This window comes from Phoenix dactylifera, chromosome 3 (genome assembly GCF_051530095.1).
Source record: "Phoenix dactylifera cultivar Ajwa chromosome 3, Ajwa_hap1_PhDact_Kaust_v1.1, whole genome shotgun sequence".
NCBI lineage: Eukaryota > Viridiplantae > Streptophyta > Magnoliopsida > Arecales > Arecaceae > Phoenix > Phoenix dactylifera.
Window position 1 is genome coordinate 41721223 of NC_143192.1, and position 20399 is coordinate 41741621.

Sequence of the window (20399 nt, forward strand, 5' to 3'; positions counted from 1 at the left end):
AGTGATTGCTGACTTCAGGAAGTTCACTCTCTGGCCAGACGCCATGCAGTAGTCCGTCACCACCCTGCGAAGAACTCGTGCCTCCGTCACTCGTGCCCTGGTCAGAAGAAGGCAATCATCAGCAAAAAATAAATGAGAGAGAGGTCGGGCCCCCGGTGCTAGACTGTACGCCTCCAGCTCCCGGTCGGCGCAAACTCTCTGCAAACTTCGTGATAAGATATCAGCACAAATAATAAACAGATATGGGGATAAAGGACATCCCTGCCGCAATCCCAAGGGGGACTCGAAGAACAGTGAGGGTGTGTCGTTGACCAAGATAGAGAACTTTGGTCCCCGGATGCACCCCATGATCCATCCAATCCACTGCCTGTAAAAACCGTACGCCTCCAGTGCTCGCTCAAGAAAGCTCCACCTGATCCTGTCGTAAGTCCTCTCCATATCCAGCTTGATGGCCATCAAGCTGCGCCGCTTCGGTGCTCTTTGAAGATCCCACATCATTTTCTGAGCCAACAAAATATTGTGTGAGATGTTTCTACCAGCTACAAATGCCCCCTGCTCATGACTGATGATACCAGGCAAAAGGGGCTTCATTCTGCCCACCATAATTCTTGCCACAACCTTATACAAGGTTGTGCACAAGCTAATGGGCCTGAAGTGACTGGGCTTAACCGCATCCTGACGCTTTGGTATAAGCGTGATGAATGTGGCCTTCCAGTCCTCAGGCATAGCAGCTTGGGTAAAGAAACACTGGATAGCCTCCATCACACCTCGGCGGATAATGCCCCAGTACTACCGAAAGAAGAAAGGAAGAAAACTGTCGGGCCCTGGGGCCTTATCTGCAGCCAGTGCCCAAACTGCCTCCTGCACCTCCTGTGCTAACATCGGTCGAATTAAGGATGCCCTCTCAACATCACCAATACCCATCTCCACCCTCACGGGGCGGTCACCGTCACCGGCCTCGTCATCCTCCATCCATCTGGCGCGGAAAAAATCAAAGAAGGTCTGCCGAACCGCCTGCTCACTCTCTACCCGATGGCCAGTCCCATTTCGCAAAGAATGAATCATGCTCCGCTGCCTCCGAATAATCGTCGACCGATGGAAGAAACTGGTGTTGCGATCACCCTCACTCACCCATTGCACACGAAATTTCTGTCGCCAGAAAATCTCGTGCTGCCGTAGCAGCGAATGATGAGTCGCTAGCAACCCCCGAAGGTCGGACATATCGTCCTCCAGAAGCACACCTCCTAGGTCTTCCTTCCTCTGCAACTCAGCAATCGAGGACTCGACCCCTTCCAATTGCCGGAATATGTTGCCCACAACCTCACGGTTCCAACGACGAAGACGCCTTTTAGTCAATTCCAATCGGCGCAAAACCGCCTGCATGGCATCGCCACGCACCGGGGTACGCCACGCGTCGCGAACTACATCCCACGAGTGGGGGTATGATAGCCAAACCTTCTCAAATCGGAAGGGGCTGTGATGGACGTGTGCCGATGAGGTGGATAGAAGCAAGGGGCAATGGTCAGAGGCAATCTGGGGAAGATGACTGACCCGGCAAGTAGGGAATCGGAGGATCCAATCTGGAGATGCAAAGGCCCTATCTAGGCGCTCCCAGACCCTAGCACTACCTAACTGATTATTGCATCAGGTAAACTTAGGTCCAGAAAAACCAAGGTCTACCAGGCCGTTTCGCAATACAAAGTCATGAAACTCCCTCCTATCCATTCTATCAGTGAAGGCAACACCTCCCCGCTTCTCACTCTCATCCTGGATACAATTAAAGTCACCGACCACCACCGTCGGGATGCCCTGGGTGATGAGGTTAGTGATCTCCTGCTAGAGGACTCTCCGAACCCTGTGATCCGTACTCGCATACACACCACAGAGTATCCACGGAGCGGCTTCCGGCTTTGATACTACCATGACTACCTGTTGGGGGCAATTGTGGAAAACATCAACGGTCACCACTCCTCACCTCCACAGGACCAAAATGCCTCCCGACAACCCCCGGGAGTCAACTGCGTAGGTCTCCCAGTCCCTCTCCAAACGTTGCCTCACACGTCTAAGCCCCGCACCGGATAATCGAGTCTCGCATAGAAAACAGATCTCTGGACAGTGGACCTGTACTAATCGCTTAAAGGAGGACATGAAGGACGGCTTGGCCGCCCCCTGCAGTTCCAAGCTAAAATCATCATGGATCACAGTCCACATAGTCGGCCTCGGATCCATCCTTCCCTAGGGTCGTGGGGCCGGCCTCAGGCTCGATGCCCCGGCTGCCCCGCTCCTCCTCCTCCTCGTATGCCAAAAGAGCAACACTCATGACTGTTGCCCTGACGCGCTGCACAACAGTGGGTAGGTCTGTATCCCCTCCCGGCAATAAAGGCTCAACCTCCATGTAAGGAGCCGGTCGGTCCCCCCCTCACACCTACCTGAGGCAGCATCCTCCAGCTCACCCGAGGCCAGGGGCGGAGGGCCAAACCAGAAGACTGGGATCGTCTCACCATCAGCCTGCTGGTCTAGCTCAACCTGGACCCCTAGACCCAAGTCTGACTGAAGCTGAGTGCCCACCAAGACCTGGGTTTCTGAGCCCGCACGAAGGACTACCCGCAGCTCCCCCGTGGCCTGGGCCAGAATGCCCTGGGCTCGTGGGCCGTCCTCAGCCCCCACAGCTAGGTCGGCCCGACCCAATAGCTCCCGGGCCCGCTCCCCTGCCGCTGGGAGGCCCGCAGGCCCGGGGCTGAGCGGGCACGAGGCGCGCCCTGCGCTGCTGGCGCGTCCCGGGTCGCGCCCACGGCCCCGGCATCCTGTCCCCTGGGCCCGGGCGCGAGCCAGCATGGTGTCAGCCCGCTGGCCCACCGTAGGAAGCGCGCGGGCCAGCTGGACCGCCATTCCTGGACCTCCGTGCGGACCCGAGCCCACTGGTGGCCTGGGCCTCTTCTGAGTTTGGGCTCGGGCCGCAACTGGTCCACTAGGCCCCGGCTCAGCCCGTGTCAGGGCGAGTTCCTAACTCGGCCCCGGGTCAGCTCGCAGAGGGGTAACCCCCCCCCCCCCTCGCGCACGGTTCCGACTCGTCTGGCTCAAGCAAATCGTCCCCAAGCTCGCCGGCCGGGTCGACCTGAAAAAGCCGAGAGGAGGAGCCAGGTGTAGCCCTTAACCCTCCGCTGCCAGCGGCGACCAGAGACGCGCTACCTTAGCTGGCTTTTGCCAGCCGTCCGTGTCCGCCGGAGACACCGGTGCGGGCGGTGTTGTCGGCACCACCGAGGGCGACGGCCGCCTCGAAGACGACCCAGCCCCAAGATCGGGGCCGGTCGTCTCCCTCGGCCGCAGCGACAAATCCTCCCGTGGGATTTTCTGCCGCGTTGCCACCATCCAGGGGCCGTAGACAGGCCCCTGGACCTCCTCTCCACCGCCCGAGGTCGGTAGATCGGGCTTGCCCCCCATCTCCTTTACCACCAGGGGCACCTCCCTGTGTGCGCCGGACACCGTCGGAAAGCGGCAGGCCGCTTCCACGTTACCCATCCGCCCACAGCTGGGGCAAAGGACCGGGATGTTCTCGAAGACAAAGGGCTGCCACCGCACCTTCGTCTTCCCCTGTATCAGGACTCCCGGTCGTAGTGGTTCAGTGGTATCAATCGCCACTTTAACTCGGGCGAAACCCATCGCCGCCTACTGCTCGGTGACCCCATCCACCGCCATCGGCTGGCCCGCCCGAGCCGCGATGTGGAGGATGGTCGACGTCGACCAGTACTCCGGCGGCAGTCGCGGCAACCGGAGCCACACCATCGCCCTTTTCACCTTGTCGTCCCCGGGCTCAAAGTCCGGGACCCACGGGCTCATGGCGAGGAGTTGCCCCGCCACCACCCAAGGTCCCTCACTGAGGGCCCGATCCCGGTTCTCCGTCGACTGGAATCTCAGGGCGAGGTAGTCGTCCGCTAGCGGGACGACCACCACGTCTTTGAGCTTCGCGCGGGCGGCCACATCCTTGGCCACCCATTCCGCCGGAATCCGGCGGCCAAAGCTGCGAGCAATCACCGCCCGCCCCTCCCACACCTGCCGAGCCGCCTCTATCGGCTCTTCCGGCGGCCGCAAGACATCTGGGAAGCGGCGGCTCAGGCGTTCCACCTCCTCGGCCGTGGGCCAGTGGGTAATCCACGGCCCCGGCTTCGATCAGGCAGCAGGGCGCACCCCACGACCAGACGGCTTACCGTAGCCTCTCGCCGCTTCCTCCGTCGCCTTCGCCACCGGCTGCTTCCCTTTTCGATCCATGCTGCAGTCGCTCACCTGAGAACACAAAGTAAACAGAGCAAGAAGGACCGAGTGTACCAGTCGCCCCCCCCCCCCCCCCCCTTCTTCCGGCGAGGGCCAGACGCAAAGATCTACCCTCTCGGTCAGCAAACTTTGGAAGCAGGCTACCGCAGGCCCGGTCCACCCAAGCGCCGGCGATCTCCCTTAAAGTTTCCTCCCCGGAGGCAAGTCCCGCTGCCGCTCGCCCGCTTGCTGTCTTACAGACTCCCAAAGGGTTCCAGACAATCAACTCGGAACACGCCGACCAGCCGGAGCACCAGATTCCCCGGCCAAGTGTCTCACGAACACCGCCGACTAGATAGCCGTTGGGTTCTCTCTCTCTACGCCAGAGTTTCTCTCTCTAGATAGCCAGAAGTTAGCCGTTAGTAAGCCTTAGCCGTTGGAGGCCTTTCTTTGGTGTAGCCTGCAATATCCTTTCTTTTGTAGTGTAAACATTGGCCATGTGCGATGAATGGGATAGATTTTTTTCTTTTTTTTTCCTCCAAAAGTGCTGTATAATAATATAATAGATTATAATAATAAAAGATTTCAATAGTTAAATTTTTATTATATATTAAACAATATATTTTATTAATAACTAAATAGAAATTTTTGTCATCAATACCAACATTCACAATGCAAATGGGGAACCCAATCTTCGCATAGAAACTTGCGTCACTAATATTAGTAGAAAAAATACTGACCCTTGTGGTGCATAAGAATGATGAGGAAAGTACCTCGGATGCTCTACTCTTAATGGCTGCCTGCAAGCATTGGATCACATGCTACTACCCTACTTCTGAACTGATGGGGCTCCAATCTGAATGTCTGATGAAAAATTTCAGGAAACAAACTAGAAAAATTCAAAAATTAACCTAAAATTCTAATATAATCCTAAAAAATGGTCCAATAAAGTCAAAATTAACCTAAAAGTAGGGGAATCCTTGATCACCGTCGGCGTCAACAGCGTCGTGGAACGCGACATACTCCATGTCGGTGGGAGTACACACGATGTCGAAGAGGAGCATGGGGTTGTATATCTTGACACTGGATGTTAATTGATGGCCAAAATGGACGGCGATGACGACGATGAGGAGGACGAGGAGACGTACTCGTAGTTTGGGCTTGTTCGCCTTCCTTGCCATGTAGTTGAGGAACGGATTCTCGAGATCATTGAAGATGTTTAAGAACAACACAATCAAGCGATTGCTCTCTTCAGCTAGCCTCGACCCCGGGGGCTTCTGCCCTATCCAGGGCCTATTCTATCCAGTATGGCAGAGGAGTGCCGCCATCTTGCGGTTGAGACGGCGGTGGCGGTGGAGGATGGCTGCCATGTCCATGTCCCAATGGAAGTGGCGGAGGGTGTGAGGATCCGTGCAGGCGTGTATTTAGTTTAATATCGGTTATTCACTGTGTAGATTTTGGATACTTATACAGGATCAAGGAATCCAAATAATACCTTCCGACTAGCCATTTTGGGTGAATTCTGGGTTATTACAAATGGTATCAGAGCGGACCCGGTCTATAACCTATGTGGACTAGGGGACACTGTAGCACGGATCCATTGGGTGTTGAATGGGGGGAGTATGTGAGGACCCATGCGGGCGTGTGTTTAGTCTCATAACGGTTATTTACTAGATAGATCTTGGATACTTATATATGATCAAGAAATCTAAATAATATCTTCCGACAAGCCATTTTAGGTCAACAAAATGCTCGTGTCCTGGCACCGACAATAGCAACGAACAGAGGCGTCTCCCGATCGAGGTGGCGGCAGCGAATGTGGGTGGTGCAAGAGGTCAGCTGCAGTGCCATGTCCAAATGGAGGAGACTTTCCTTGGCCAAGTTGACGGTGCATTGACAAGAATCGGTGGTTATGGTGCTTGCTTCAAAACTTTTGGTAGGTCCGTGGGTAAAATTGGAGGGGTGCAAATATGATATATTTTTTATATGGAAAGGCCGTTTACCAAAAAATAATAATAATGATGAATCGGAAAGAATAAAATCCAATCAATACTTTCCATTGACACGTTCTCTAAAATTATTTTTAGCCCGAAGTGTTCCATTAGAGCTCAAGTTGCCCAGCCAAAAAAAGAAGCGTTCCATTAAAGCAAATGATGCCTAATTAATACCTCCCTTTTATTTCCTTGCACCCGTATTTATTAGGATACTCTGCCCGCAGGATTGGATTCCAGCATATCTCTAGGTAGATTCGCCTTTCATTTAAAAAGGAATGAAATGAAAACAAGGGCAATTGATACGTTACAAAACCAAGACAATTACCCTGGGCGGCTGAGCCCAATTTCCTCTATAAATTGCACCCAAATTCGAGGATAGCCATTGCTATCTTCCCCTCCCAACCAATAATGGCGCTGCTCATGAGCAATACCGCGAGAAAGCTCTACGTAACCCCCTCTCTTCCCTTCCTCTCATGCACACAAACAGAAACAAAAAAAAAGGTTTCATATATTTTCCTTCTTTTTATCTAATTAATTCCTACTTTTCATACAGGTGCCGAGGCTGGTGATCTTATGGATGGTGGCACTGGTGGGTCTCATTGGAGCCGCGGAGTGCACGAGGCTAGGGAACCACGGCCACCATCACTGGAGGGCCGGCGGCGGCTGGCCCGAGTGGGCGGCGGCGGCGGGTGCCGCCGGCCGCCGGGCCCACACGGCGAGCCTGAAGGACTTCGGGGCGGTGGGGGACGGCACCACCTCCAACACGCACGCCTTCGCGGCTGCCATCGCCCACCTCAGCCGCTTGGCCGCCGACGGCGGGGCGATGCTCGTCGTGCCACCCGGCAAGTGGCTCACGGGGCCTTTCAATGTCACCAGCAACTTCACCCTCTTCCTCCACCGCGACGCCGAGATCCTCGCCTCCCAGGTGCGGTCGCCGCCCTCTCCCCCTCCCTCCTCCCTGTCTCTCGCTTCGCCTCTGTCGGTTTATGCTTCACGTGTTTGCTCCTTCGCATGCGCCGATTGGTTTTCTTCCCAATTAGCAAGTACGTATTATTAAGTATTATCCGTCCGTCCATAGATGTAACGCATTGTATGGACGGTGAAGATCATAGATGAGCACGACCCGTGGAAGTTGTCGCTCAGCCAGTAATTTAGCAACTTTATTCGAGCCTCCTTAGACGTATTAAAAGCGGTCGTAGGAATTTTATTTAACTTGGATGGTATGATATTTATTTCTCAACCTATCAAATCAAATATTTGATAAGTTTGTGCACTGAGTGCATAAAAAAAAGCAATTAATCACTCAGTTAACTTAAAAAGATTAGAATTCTTTACGGTGCATGTTATGTACTGCAAATGATTGTGCAGCCTAACTGGACACTGCAGGCATCTTGGATGGATGGTAGCAAAAGAAAAAAAAAAAATTCCAAATCTATACTGTTTAAGGAATATCACCCAACTATCCTTACAAATTTGGGATAGAATAGAAAGATTGTTTTTCCTATTATAATTTGGTTTTTTTAAAAAAAAATTGCTTTATAATTTCCAATGACCTTTTAAAGAGACATTCCTAATAGGGATATCAATAATGTGATTTCGGTGCCGTTAGTTAAAAAATCGAAACTGAAATTGAAATTTACTATCATCCTCAAAGCCAAAACCGAAATTGAATAATTTTTGAATAAAAAATCAAAACTGTCACCAAAAAAAATAAAATCAAAACACCGCCAAAAAAACCGAAATTCATTTATTTTTTTATTCATCTTACATATATAAATAACTAAATTCATTTAATTTTAGATTTACACATATATAATATCACAAGTATTAAATATTGGGTACATTTAGTTTCGATTTCAAGTTTAGTGTCAAATTTGACGCCGAGTTTGGTTTCAAATCAAGAAATCATCAGAACCGCAACTAAAACCGAAATCGAATGGTTTTTAATTTTTAAACTCATCAACGAAACTATTCTCATTTAATTTTGGTTAAACCGTGCCGTTTAATTCAGAAATAAATAAAATATTCATATATCCATCTTTGTTGACATCCATAATTCCAAACAACCATAATAGACAAATATTATGCAAAATGGTTGCATAGCTTACGTAGAATTCTCCTGTCAATGTTTTTTTTTTTTAATACGGATGCGTTCTAGGCATAAAAGTTATTGCATGCGCCCATAAGACTAAATCCTTGATTTCCAATCCAACCTGTGTCTGTTGTAAGTTGTAACTCCATCTTGCAAGATGCAAAGATCCCTTGGAAACTGACAGAAATTGTAAAAGATAGTTTAGTCCTAACAATAAAAAGATTAGCTGAGACTTGAACCTTTTGCCTCATCCACCGTTCAGTCATTTCTCATGATATGGTGTTGCAGGACCTGAACGAATGGCGAGTCATCGATCCCCTGCCCTCTTATGGGAGAGGAAGGGACTCAGCTGGTGGAAGATACAGCAACTTCATCATGGGAACTAACCTCACTGATGTGGTCATCACAGGTATTGCAAGTATTCTTTTCAAGGCTTCTGTAACAATACTGATTCCCATTTTACTGAATAAATTTTTCGACGGATCATAATCCCTGTCCATCATTTATGCAAAAGATGATGGATTTTAAATCTAACCGGCCATCTAATTCACTCGAGAATCGTTGGTCAATAAGGTTTGGAGTTGGACTAAGATTGATCCTTTCAGCTAACATGAATCGCTTTTTAACAACGTCTGTTGGCCGATATGTTGCAGGGGATAATGGAACGATCAATGGGCAGGGGAGATTCTGGTGGGATAAGTTCCGTAATAATCAGCTGAAGTACACTCGTGGTTACCTGCTTGAAATAATGTACTCAGACCGTGTCCTTATTTCCAACATTACATTCAAAGACTCTCCCTCATGGAACGTCCATCCGGTTTACAGCAGGTTTGATCATCTCCTCAAAGGAAAACTGAGAAACTCCATGCCATCATAAGTAGAGAAACTCCATGCCATCATAAGTCACAACCCATATAACTGATTTTTTTCGAGGTTGAATGCTGACAGAAGCAATTGACCTATATGCAGCAATATCGTAGTGTCGAACGTCACCATTCTTGCACCATTTGACTCTGCAAACACCGATGGGATCGATCCAGGTACTTCTGCTGCTTATAGAAGATCTATTGTTTATAAATTGTATTCACCGGACAATCAAAATGCTAACTGGAAATATTAGACTTGTTTTGCACATGCTTGTATATACTGTTCGACTCTATTTTTCTACTGTATAAATATTTAGGATATGCTTCTTCTCATGGTTTCTTAAAGGAGGAAGAAGAAAAGAAAAGGAAAGATACATTAAATAGGTAAAAGCCAAGTGAAAGAGAATCGATTTTCTTTAAAAAAAATCACATTACTGATCTTCGAAGATTATTGGCTGCATTCTTTCTCACATTCCATGTTAACAGACCTCTTTTTGAACTCATATCAAGAAATAAAACACCTCTTTGTAAGAAATATAATCATCACGAGTTAAGGTCATCTTGCTATCCATTCTTCCTGTATATATTGGTAATACCTTTGTGGTGTTAGTTATAGCCATTCACAACCATCGTAAAGAATACTCATGAAACCGTACGAAAGTTCATTTCCCATTTTTTTCTGGGGAAGTTCAAAGCTGACTTAGGATACAGTAATTTTCCAAAGTTTGATTGATAGTTTTGGTGCTTCCCGTCCTCACAGACTCCTGCTCCCATGTCCTCATCGAGGACTGCTTCATAGTCTCCGGCGATGACTGTATCGCCATTAAAAGCGGCTGGGACGAGTATGGAATTGCTTTCAACATGCCAACCCAGCATGTAAACATCAGGAGGCTCACCTGCATCTCCCCCTTCAGCGCCACCATCGCCCTTGGAAGCGAAATGTCCGGCGGAATCCAAGACGTCAGGGCTGAAAACATTACAGCCATCAACACGGAATCTGGGGTCAGAATCAAGACAGCCGTCGGAAGGGGAGGATTCGTGAAGGACATTTTCGTGAGAGGGATGACCTTGAACACCATGAAGTACGTCTTCTGGATGTCGGGCAATTATGGGCAGCACCCTGATGACAAGTACGACCCCAACGCAATCCCAGTTGTCCGGAATATCAGGTACAGCAATGTGGTCGCCGAGAATGTCACCATAGCCGGACACTTGGAGGGAATTCCGGGGGCACCCTTCACTGGGATATGCTTGTCTAACGTCACCATAGATGTTGCGCACTCGAAGAAGAAGCTGAAGTGGAACTGCACTGAGATTGAGGGCGTGGCAAGCGCTGTGACTCCTACCCCTTGTGCTTTGCTCCGAGATCAAGGAACCGGTGCAGCGCCATGTCCATTCCCCGCGGATAGTTTTACCTATTGATACATTCCATGAGTGCAGAAAGAGTTAAAAACTGTGTGACAGCTGGTGCGAGTTCTGTTTTCCTTGAAATAATTCCTTCCTGTCCAACATCACGTAGGAGCAGAGCGTGTATGCGTTTTCTAGTTCTTGATGATTGGATTTTCAATCCGGAAATTTAGTGTTTAATAAATGATCCATTTCCATCACCAAAAAAATAAAAAATCCACTTCTCCTGGGGATTTGAGTTCCATTTTTTTAACGAGTAAGCTATAGCATCTGCTTGCGTGTATGTGAAGCTTGACCTAAATTTATCACTAACAAGTACTAGTTTAATAGCTACAGGGACTATTATTGCAACTGATTATATATAACAACTGCTACTGCAATATAATGGAAGTTCTAATAAAGTGGATGCACCTAAGAAAAAGAAGAAAAGATCTTAATAACCCTCTGAGTTAATGAATTTATTGAGAGGATGAGCAGATCATTGGAGAGAATATTTTGCTTAAACTCTGTTCTCATATTTCTATAACGTGAAACTATAGGTTAAACATACTGAAAAAGTTTATCAATCATTTATTGACTCCATTTGATTCTCTTGTTGAATGCGCAAAGGTTAAAAGAGAACACGCAGGCTTTGTATATTGCAGATGAAATTGATCTTGGTATAAAGATGATACTTTTTTCTTATTAACTGACTAAAAAGTGTCTCAACCAACAGATATCATCAAGAGAACAAGCTCTATCTTGAAAGACAAATCCTTTCGATATACTATGCTAGAGTTATTTAAAGTTGTAAACCAAACTAGCAATATAAAATATAAGGATTTATTTAACGCTACATGAATAAAAACTTCAAGCTGTGCTCTCTGTAGCAAAATACGTCTCCTTTCATCTTATTACAATAATTAAACTTTTATAAATTAACTAGGGGCCAAAGGTAAGTTTATTAACAAGGGTATTTCGACCTTACAATGTGCTTTAGAACCTATTTTAGCCATTGAGAAGTTCAGTAGGCTTGTCCGAATTGCTTGCCATGTAGTTGAGGAACGGATTCTCGAGATCATTGAAGATGTTTAAGAACAACACAATCAAGCGATTGCTCTCTTCAGCCAGCCTCGACCCTGAAGCTTGACCTAAATTTATCATAAATGGTATCAGAGCGGACAAGCCTATGTGAGGACACTGTAGCCTATGTGGTATCAGAGCGGACTCGGTCTATAACCTATGTGGACTAGGGGACACTGTAGCATGGATCCATTGGGTGTTGAATGGGGGGAGTATGTGAGGACCCGCGCGGGCGTGTGTTTAGTCTCACAACGGTTATTTGCTAGATAGATCTTGAATACTTATATATGATCAAGAAATCAAAATAATATCTTCCGACTAGCCATTTTATGTCAACAAAATGCTCGTGTCCTGGCACCGACAATAGCGACGAACGGAGGCGTCTCCCGATCGAGGTGGCGGCAGCGAATGTGGGTGGTGCAAGAGGTCAGCTGCAGTGCCATGTCCAAATGGAGGAGACGATCCTTGGCCAAGTTGACGGTGCATTGACAAGAATCGGTGATTATGGTGCTTGCTTCAAAACTTTTGGTAGGTCCGTGGGCAAAATTGGAGGGGTGCAAATATGATATATTTTTTATATGGAAAGGCCGTTTACCAAAAAACAATAATAATTGTTGGGGGAAAAATATGTCGCCATGCTTGGGTGAGCAGACCCCTCCGGGCAGGGGCCGACCGAGCAGACCCCTCCGAGCACGGGCCGACCGAGCAGACCCCCTTCGGCCTGGCGACACCCGGATAGCCCGACCAACCCTAGGAAGTCTGACATGCGCGCTGAGGTTACATCCTCCCGCAGCACGACCGAAAGACTACGTTTTGTCTTCGCCAACAATTAATGTGTATGAGTCCCGCGGACATCCGGTTCACTCAACAATCAAAGCGCATGGCACCTGCAGGCCCTCAGCCAACTCAACAATTAAAGCGTATGGCTTCCATCACCTACGGACATCGAGCCTCTCACAGCAAACCCGCATGACTACGAATGATGGCATGACTCCACGACGACTTGAGCTACGGCCTAATCTCCTACAGTAATAGCATTGATTCACACGATCGAGCATTAATGTTCAATTGTACGACAAACCATTTGCTCTGTCACATCACAGGTAACCCGGCCCTCTCTATAAAAGGGAAATTTCTCCACTTTAAAGGAAGGATCTGGTTTTCTGGCCTTCTCTCTCTCTTCCCCCATATTGACCTCTCACTGACTTAAGCATCGGAGGGCCGGCGCCGGACAGCCCGGCCACCGGCTTCTTGCAGGTCTCCAGGAGGACGCCGCTCGCCGACGAGCCGCCACCCGCCACTCAGGCAGCGGAGCTCCTCCCTTTCGGCCGACGGTCGCCCCCGGGTCCAATTTCCAGCAACAGTTGGCGCTAGAGGAAGGGCCTGAGTCGCGACCATGAAGCTGAGAAGCAAGGGAGCTTCTAATGCCTCTCGACGTCCTTCACCTAGCCCCGGACACTCTATCCAGAACTCGCCACCTCCGGCCGATTCGACTCCCCAATTTCGGCCGGAGCAGTTTGATGCCCTGGTGCAGCAGGTCCAGGCCTTGGCCGCTGCTGTCCAAGGCCTGCAACCTAGGGGCATTCCAACGGCACCATTCCCTCCGGCACCAGTTCAGCCGGTGCCTCCTGTAAGCGGACTGCCCCTGCAAGGCCAAGATCCCCATGCTCAGGCCTCCCCCTGGAGGGAACACCCGGTGAGGGGCCCTGGTGACTGGCCACAACCGTCAGAAGCCGAGTCAGTCCCAGGGCAACCTGCGCCGGAGTGGACCGCCGCGGCGATCCCTCAGAGCGACGAGCTCGACAAGAAGGTCGAGAAGCTGGAGCGCCAAATTGAGGCGCTCCACGGCAGGAGGTCGGGACGCGATGGTGACTTCGAGTTCACCGCGAGGTCTCCCTTCTTCCAACAAATCGAAGATGAGCCGATCCCGCCAAGATTTAAGATACCCTAGGTGGAGCCTTACAACGGCAGAACCGGTCCTCTTGACCACCTGGAAAGCTATCGGGCCCTAATGGCCCTACAGGGAGCCTCGGAGGCCATGCTTTGTAAGGCATTTCCAACAACACTCCGAGGAGCAGCCCGACTTTGGTTTACCGGGCTGAAGCCTAGCACCGTCTCCTCTTTCGAACGGCTCGGCAAGCAATTCGCCAGTAATTTTGCTGCCAGCCGACCCTAGCGGCGGACCTCGGACTCCCTCCTCTATATAAAACAAAAGGAGGGAGAGTCCCTCAGGGAATATTTGGACCGTTTCACCGCCGCAACATGGGAAGTTCGGAAGCTTGACCAGTCAATTGCCATGTCAGCACTGAAGACTGGGGCCCGATCTTATAGATTACTCTTCTCCATCGAGAAGAATTTTTCTGCTGACCTCACTGAGATGCTGGTTCGGGCACGGAAGTATGCGAAAGCCGAGGAAGCCATTGCCTCTAGACGGAGCGGGGTTGCGCAGACCTCCAAGAAGCAGAAAAGGCATCGCGAGGAGCGTGGCCACCCCAGAAGCCCGTCCCCGTGCCGAGCTAAGAACCCGCCTCATCTGAAGAGTCCACCCCGGTTGCGGGGACCACCTCGGCAAAGGTCCCCGCCTCGTCCGAGGTTTCCACCACGGTCCCGCATACCCAACGGGAGGTACAAAAATTACACTCCACTTACTGCTCCTCGGACCGAGATTCTCATGGAGATCGAGGGCCGGAACTATTTTCGGCCCCCGCCCCCGAGATGAGATCCCGGGGCCTGGCGTAACTCCCGGAAGTACTGCCGTTTCCACCGGGACCACGGCCATGATACGGAGAACTGCTTCCAGCTCCGGGACGAGATCGAGGCACTCATCCGTCGAGGAGTGCTCGACCGGTTCGTACGAAACCGGCGCGAAGAGAGAAGGCCAGTAGAGAATACCGAACAGCCCGAAGATCCAAATGCCAACAGGCCTATCGCCGGCACCATCAATACCATCCGAGGCGGGGCCTCGGTCGGAGAAGCTCCAGAGGAAGGAACCGCCCCGAAGCGCCTGCGCGCCTCGAAAACCATCTCATTCTCGGATGAGGACTTGGAGGGAGTTGAAACTCTCCATGACGACACTATGGTCGTCTCTATGGTTATAAACATATTTGATGTAAAACGTGTGTTAATTGATAATTGGAGCTCGGCAAATATTTTGTACTTCGACGCCTATTCTCGAATGGGGATGGAAGAAAAGCAATTGCGGAGGATGAACGCCCCGCTGGTCGGATTCACTAGAGACTCAGTCCCAGTGGAGGGCGAGGTCGATCTCCTGGTCATGGTCGGGCTCGCCCCCCGAGAAAGTACCGTGAGGATGGGTTTCCTCGTGGGGCGCCTGCCCTCGGCTTATAATGCCATTCTCGGACGACCAGGGCTCAACGCTCTTCGAGCCGTGGTCTCAATCCGCCACCTGCTTATGCGATTCCCCACCAGCCAAGGAGTCGGCGAAGTCCGTGGGGACCAGGCGGTAGCAAGACGATGCTACATGGCGACCCATGAGGCGAAGCAACCGGCCAAGGTGTCGGTTTCGACAACAGACGACAAGCTCTCAGCCGAGACCTTAGAGGCACGGGTCGGCCCTCAGAAGAATCGGGTAGAGCCCGGTGAGCTACTCATTCAAATTCCTTTGCGAGAAAATTTTTCCGAGCTAACCGTGCAAGTCGGCTCCGGCCTTGATGCTCGCGAGAGAGATCGCCTCATCAACTTCCTGTGGAACAACATGGACGTCTTCGCCTGGTCGCCCGCAGATATGCCAGGGATAGACCCGGAGGTCGCGGTCCACCGACTCTAAGTGAAGCCCTGCAAATCCGTGCGGCAAAAGAAGCGAAATGCCGCCCCAGAGCGACAACGAGCAGTAGCTGAGGAAGTCGATAAACTCCTCAAGACTGGCTTCATCCGAAAGATATCCTATCCAGAGTGGCTCGCCAATGTGGTCCTTGTCAAAAAGGCTAGCGAGAAATGGCGCATGTGCGTGGACTACACCGACTGAACAAGGCCTGTCCAAAGGACAGCTTCCCACTCCCTAGCATCGATCAGCTCGTGGACTCCACCTCGGGACACGAGCTGTTGACATTTATGGACGCCTTCTCCGGATACAACCAGATCCGGATGGCGCCAGAAGATGAGGAAAAGACGGCCTTCATCACCGATGGAGGTACCTATTGCTACAAGGTGATGCCCTTCGGCTTAAAAAATGCCGGAGCAACTTACCAAAGGCTGGTCAGCCGGATCTTCAAAGACCAAATAGGCCGAAACATGGAGGTCTATGTTGACGACATGTTGGTGAAAAGCCAAATGGTGCAAGATCATGTGACCGACCTCAGTGAAGCATTCTCTACACTTCAAAGGTACCGAATGAAGCTCAATCCAGCCAAATGTGCGTTCGGAGTCACCTCGGGCAAGTTTCTTGGCTTCGTAATTACACAGCGGAGAATCGAGGCCAATTCCGAGAAGATCCGAGCGCTCCAAGAGATGACGCCCTCGAGGACAGTCAAGGAAGTGTAACGGCTTACAGGCCGAGTCGCAGCTCTCGAAAAATTCGTCTCCCGATCGGCCGAGCGCTGCCTTCCATTCTTTGCGCCTCTCAAGAAGCCAAAGAATTTTTTATGGTCGGCCGAATGTCAGCAAGCCTTTGAGGAGCTCAAGTGTCTTCTCGCCTCTCCTCCGCTGCTCACGAAGCCTCAGCAGGGCGAGCTCCTCTACCTATACTTAGCAGTTTCTCCTGTAGCAGTGAGCTCGGTCTTGGTTCGGAAGGAGAGCAAGCTCTAAAAGCCGGTATATTACACAAGCCGGGTCTTGAGGAATGCCGAGACCCGGTACTCCAAGCTGGAAAAGACCGCCTTTGCCCTGGTCGTCTCAGCTCGGAGGCTTCGGCCCTATTTTCAAGCTCACACGGTGGCCGTGCTGACCGACCAACTGGTAAAGTAGATCCTGCAGCGATCAAATCGTGCTGGTCGAATCACAAAGTGGGCCGTCAAGGTCGGGGAGTTCGACCTTGAGTACCGACCCAGGCCGGCCATCAAGGTGCAGGCGCTCGCCGACTTTATAGTCGAGTGCACTGTGCCGGACGAGCCCGAGCCTGAGCCAGCGCCAATGGAGCAAACCCCGAGCTCGACATGGACTTTGCATGTTGATGGTTCTTCGAACTCGGGGGTAGCGGAGCGGGCCTCATCCTCACCAGTCCAGATGGAGTGGTCGCCGAGCAGGCCCTGCGCTTCGAGTTCCCCGCCTCTAACAATGCGGCGGAGTACGAAGCACTCATCGCCGGGCTCAAGTTGGCCAGGGAGCTAGGAGTGAGGGACCTGAGGGTCTTCAGCGACTTCCAGCTGGTCGTGAACCAAATCTCAGGTGATTTTGAGGCCAGAGAGCCCACGATGCAGGAGTATCTTCAGAAAGTGCAGGATCTCACTTCGACTCTGAGCTCCTTCCATATCCAACACATCGCCAGGACGGAGAACCTCAGAGCAGATCAACTATCAAAGTTGGCGTCCTCTCGCATGAGCGAGCTTCCCAAAGCAGCAGCGCTGGAGTACCTCCAAAAACCTAGCACGGAGCCCGAGCTGGCCCTTTGCATTGAAGTTGAGCCGAGCTGGATGGACGAGCTTATTAGCTACTTGCGGGATGAGGTCCTCCCCAGTGATGAACGCGAGGCTCGTCGAGTCAAGCGTTTAGCTGCTCGGTACATATTATATGAAGGCAAGCTTTATCGGAGATCCTTTACCTCTCCCCTCCTCAGGTGCCTCCGCCCGACAGAGGCGGATTATGCAATGCGCGAAGTCCACGAGGAGATTTGTGGAAATCATCTGGGGGGACGAGCATTAGCGCACAAGATTTTGCGCCAAGGATACTACTGGCCGACACTCCAGAAGGACACCCTGAACTTCGTCCGATGATGCGACCGATTTCAGAGAAACGCCAATGTCCAACGCCAGCCCTCGGCCCTGTTGACCTCGATCAGCTCCCCTTGGCCATTCGCCCAATGGGGAATTGACATCTTGGGACCATTCCCTCTGGCAACCGGGCAAAGAAAATTCCTAGTCGTCTCCATCGACTATTTCACTAAATGGGTGGAAGCTGAGCCAGTTGCCCGGATCGCTGAGCCAGTTGCCCGGAGCACCGAGCAGAAGATGCGAGACTTCGTCTGGAAGTCAATAATTTATAGATTCGGACTCCCCCGCATCCTCATATCAGACAACGGTCGCCAGTTCGACAATGTCTGTTTTAGAGAGTTCTGCTCCGAGCTTGGCATCGACCACCGCTTCACCTCGGTCGCGCATCCTCAGACGAACGGAGAAATCGAGGTAACGAATCGTACTATTTTGCAGGGGCTCAAGGCCATGCTCGACCAGTCCAAGGGACAGTGGGTCGAAGACCTGTACAACGTCCTATGGGCTTATCGGACCACGTTCCGTGTACCCACCGGCGAAACTTCTTTCAATTTGACGTATGGGACAGAAGCCGTCATCCCACTAGAGATTGGACTCCCTTCTCCAAGGGTGGAGTATTTTGACGCCAGCTCCAGCTCCTCACAGCTTAGAAATAACCTGGACCTGATCGAGGAGACGAGGGAAGCCGCCCGAGTTCGCATGGTAAGGTACCAGCAAAAGACAGTGCAATACTACAACGCCAAAGTCAAAGTCAAATCCTTCAAAGCGGAGGACCTCGTTCTCAGAAGGGCAGAGGCCTCCCGACCAACCGAGCAAGAAAAGCTGGCTCCGAACTGGGAGGAACCCTACCGGATCGCACGCGTCCAGCGGCCCGGGGCGTACAAGCTGGAATCTCTTGACGGGACCCCCATTCCACGAAGCTGGAGTTCCGAAAATCTCCGGGTGTACTACCAATAGAATCCCGAAGGGTCCTCCGTTTCAATCATAAATCTCACCTTCCTGCAATGACTTATTCGCAATTGCTTAATTGTGCTGAATTTCTCCTGATGTCTAAATGCTATGACTCCCAAACGACCCAGCCCAGCTCGTATATACGACCCTGTTCGGATACAACCAGAACCGAGCGAAGCCGGGCGCCTTAGCAAAAAATTTGGAACGCCGATATCGAGCCCGGCTCGATCACCATCTATCGAGCTCGGCTCGATCTCCACCGACCATCGAGCTCGGCTCGATCTCCCCCAGCTATCGAGCTCGGCTCGATCTCCGTCTTCTATCGAGCTCGGCTCGATCTCCACCGACTATCGAGCTCGGCTCGATCTCCACCGACTATCGAGCTCGGCTCGATCTCCATCTATCGAGCTCGGCCCGATCTCCATCTATCGATCTCCAAAAATTGGTTCAGGCTCATGGCCTGAATCTTCGCCTTGTCGGCTGGAAGGAGCGCGACGCGGAAAAGTTGCCGCGCCGTCTCGATATTCTCGAGGGCTGAGTCGCCCTCGGACACCATCCACTCCACCACATAGTACCGCCTTTCTTGTTGGCCCTCGTTCTCCGGCGGGTCGGGGAGGCCGGACCTTGTCGCACCCGGGGAAGGCGGCCTCGCAGCCCCTTGGCTGCTGCCCGGCTCGGATGCCGAGCCCTTGGGTCGGATGGGAGGCCGACCAGGAATCTGTGAGATCGGCGCCGGGCACGTGAGCACCATAGTCGCCCCCCCCCTCCCCGAACTTCCGGGCTCGGAGCTCGGACCTCCCCTCCTAGCAGCTTCGAAGGGGTCAACTCGAGGAGCAGAGACCTTTGCCTTCTTCTTCAGTTCGAGCGGCTCTCCTCCGAGCTCGGCAGCTCTCTTCCGGAACCGAGCGTACAGAGCTTCGCTTTTGGTTACCATTTTTGCGATGTCTGCAAGGACGAGCAGGATAAGAATGCAGAATGTTAATTAAAAAAAAAAGAGAAAAAAGAGGCTTCCTACTGTTACCCTTACCATGAGGACGCGCCGAGCTCAGGCCTACATTCACTAAAGCGTCCTCGCTTATGAGGCCGCTCAGAAGAATACCGTCCCCGAGGCTGCGAACGGCGTCAAGGATCCCCTGCTCGCGCGTGGAAAGCCTAGGGATTTTGTTGGCGGTCCTGAGTCGGCTCGGCCTCCACCTAGGATCAAACCCCCACGTCCGCTCGGAACCTAAAAAGAAAAATTTCTTCTTCCAGTCGTGAATGGACGACGGAGCGCCCTGGAAGAGTGGCCGGCCCGCCCGAAGGGCGACATAGAGCCACTCTCCGTCTCCCGGGTTCGACTTCAGCATGAAGAGCCGCCGGAAAACATTCACGGAAGACGGGATCCCGTACGCCATGCACAGCGACAGGAACCCGATGATCGTCCTCCATGCGTTCGGAGCAAGTTGCGCCGGGATAAGTTGGTACTCCCCGAGCAACTCGTTCACGAACCCATGGAAGGAAAATCGTAGGCCGGCCCAGAGTGCCTCCAAGTACACTCCGATCCGACCTAGGGGGGTTCGTCACCTGATCCTCCAACCCAGCGGGTTCCAAACGGAACCCTCACTGAGGAAAGAACCACTCCTCGACCATCTCAACCTCTAACTCACTCATTGCGGACCCGATTTCATTCGGACCGAGACCCATTAGGAAAGAAGGAAGAGAAAAGAAGGGAAAAGGGGTTCCGGGCGGATGAAAAAGACACCTATGGGGTTCGCCGGAGATAATGGAGGATCGGTTGCTTCGGACTGAGAAGGAGATGGGAAGAAGATGAAGACAATGGGAGGAGACGGCCCAGGAGGGATATATATATATAAACCCCTCTGACGGCCCAGATCTGCGAAGTGGAGCGCTGCTCCCC

The 20399-nt window shown here is 51.6% G+C and overlaps 1 protein-coding gene across 1 annotated transcript; it reads left to right on the plus strand.

Moving 5' to 3' along the window:
- Nucleotides 1–6640: 6640 nt before the first annotated feature.
- Nucleotides 6641–10801, plus strand: LOC120107191 (putative polygalacturonase). The gene is made up of 6 exons (XM_039120363.3): nucleotides 6641–6689; nucleotides 6796–7167; nucleotides 8623–8743; nucleotides 8988–9162; nucleotides 9304–9374; nucleotides 9961–10801. The coding sequence occupies exons 1-6, from the start codon at nucleotides 6651–6653 to the stop codon at nucleotides 10620–10622; spliced, it is 1440 nt and encodes a 479-aa protein (XP_038976291.3). The 5' UTR covers nucleotides 6641–6650; the 3' UTR covers nucleotides 10623–10801.
- Nucleotides 10802–20399: the final 9598 nt, after the last annotated feature.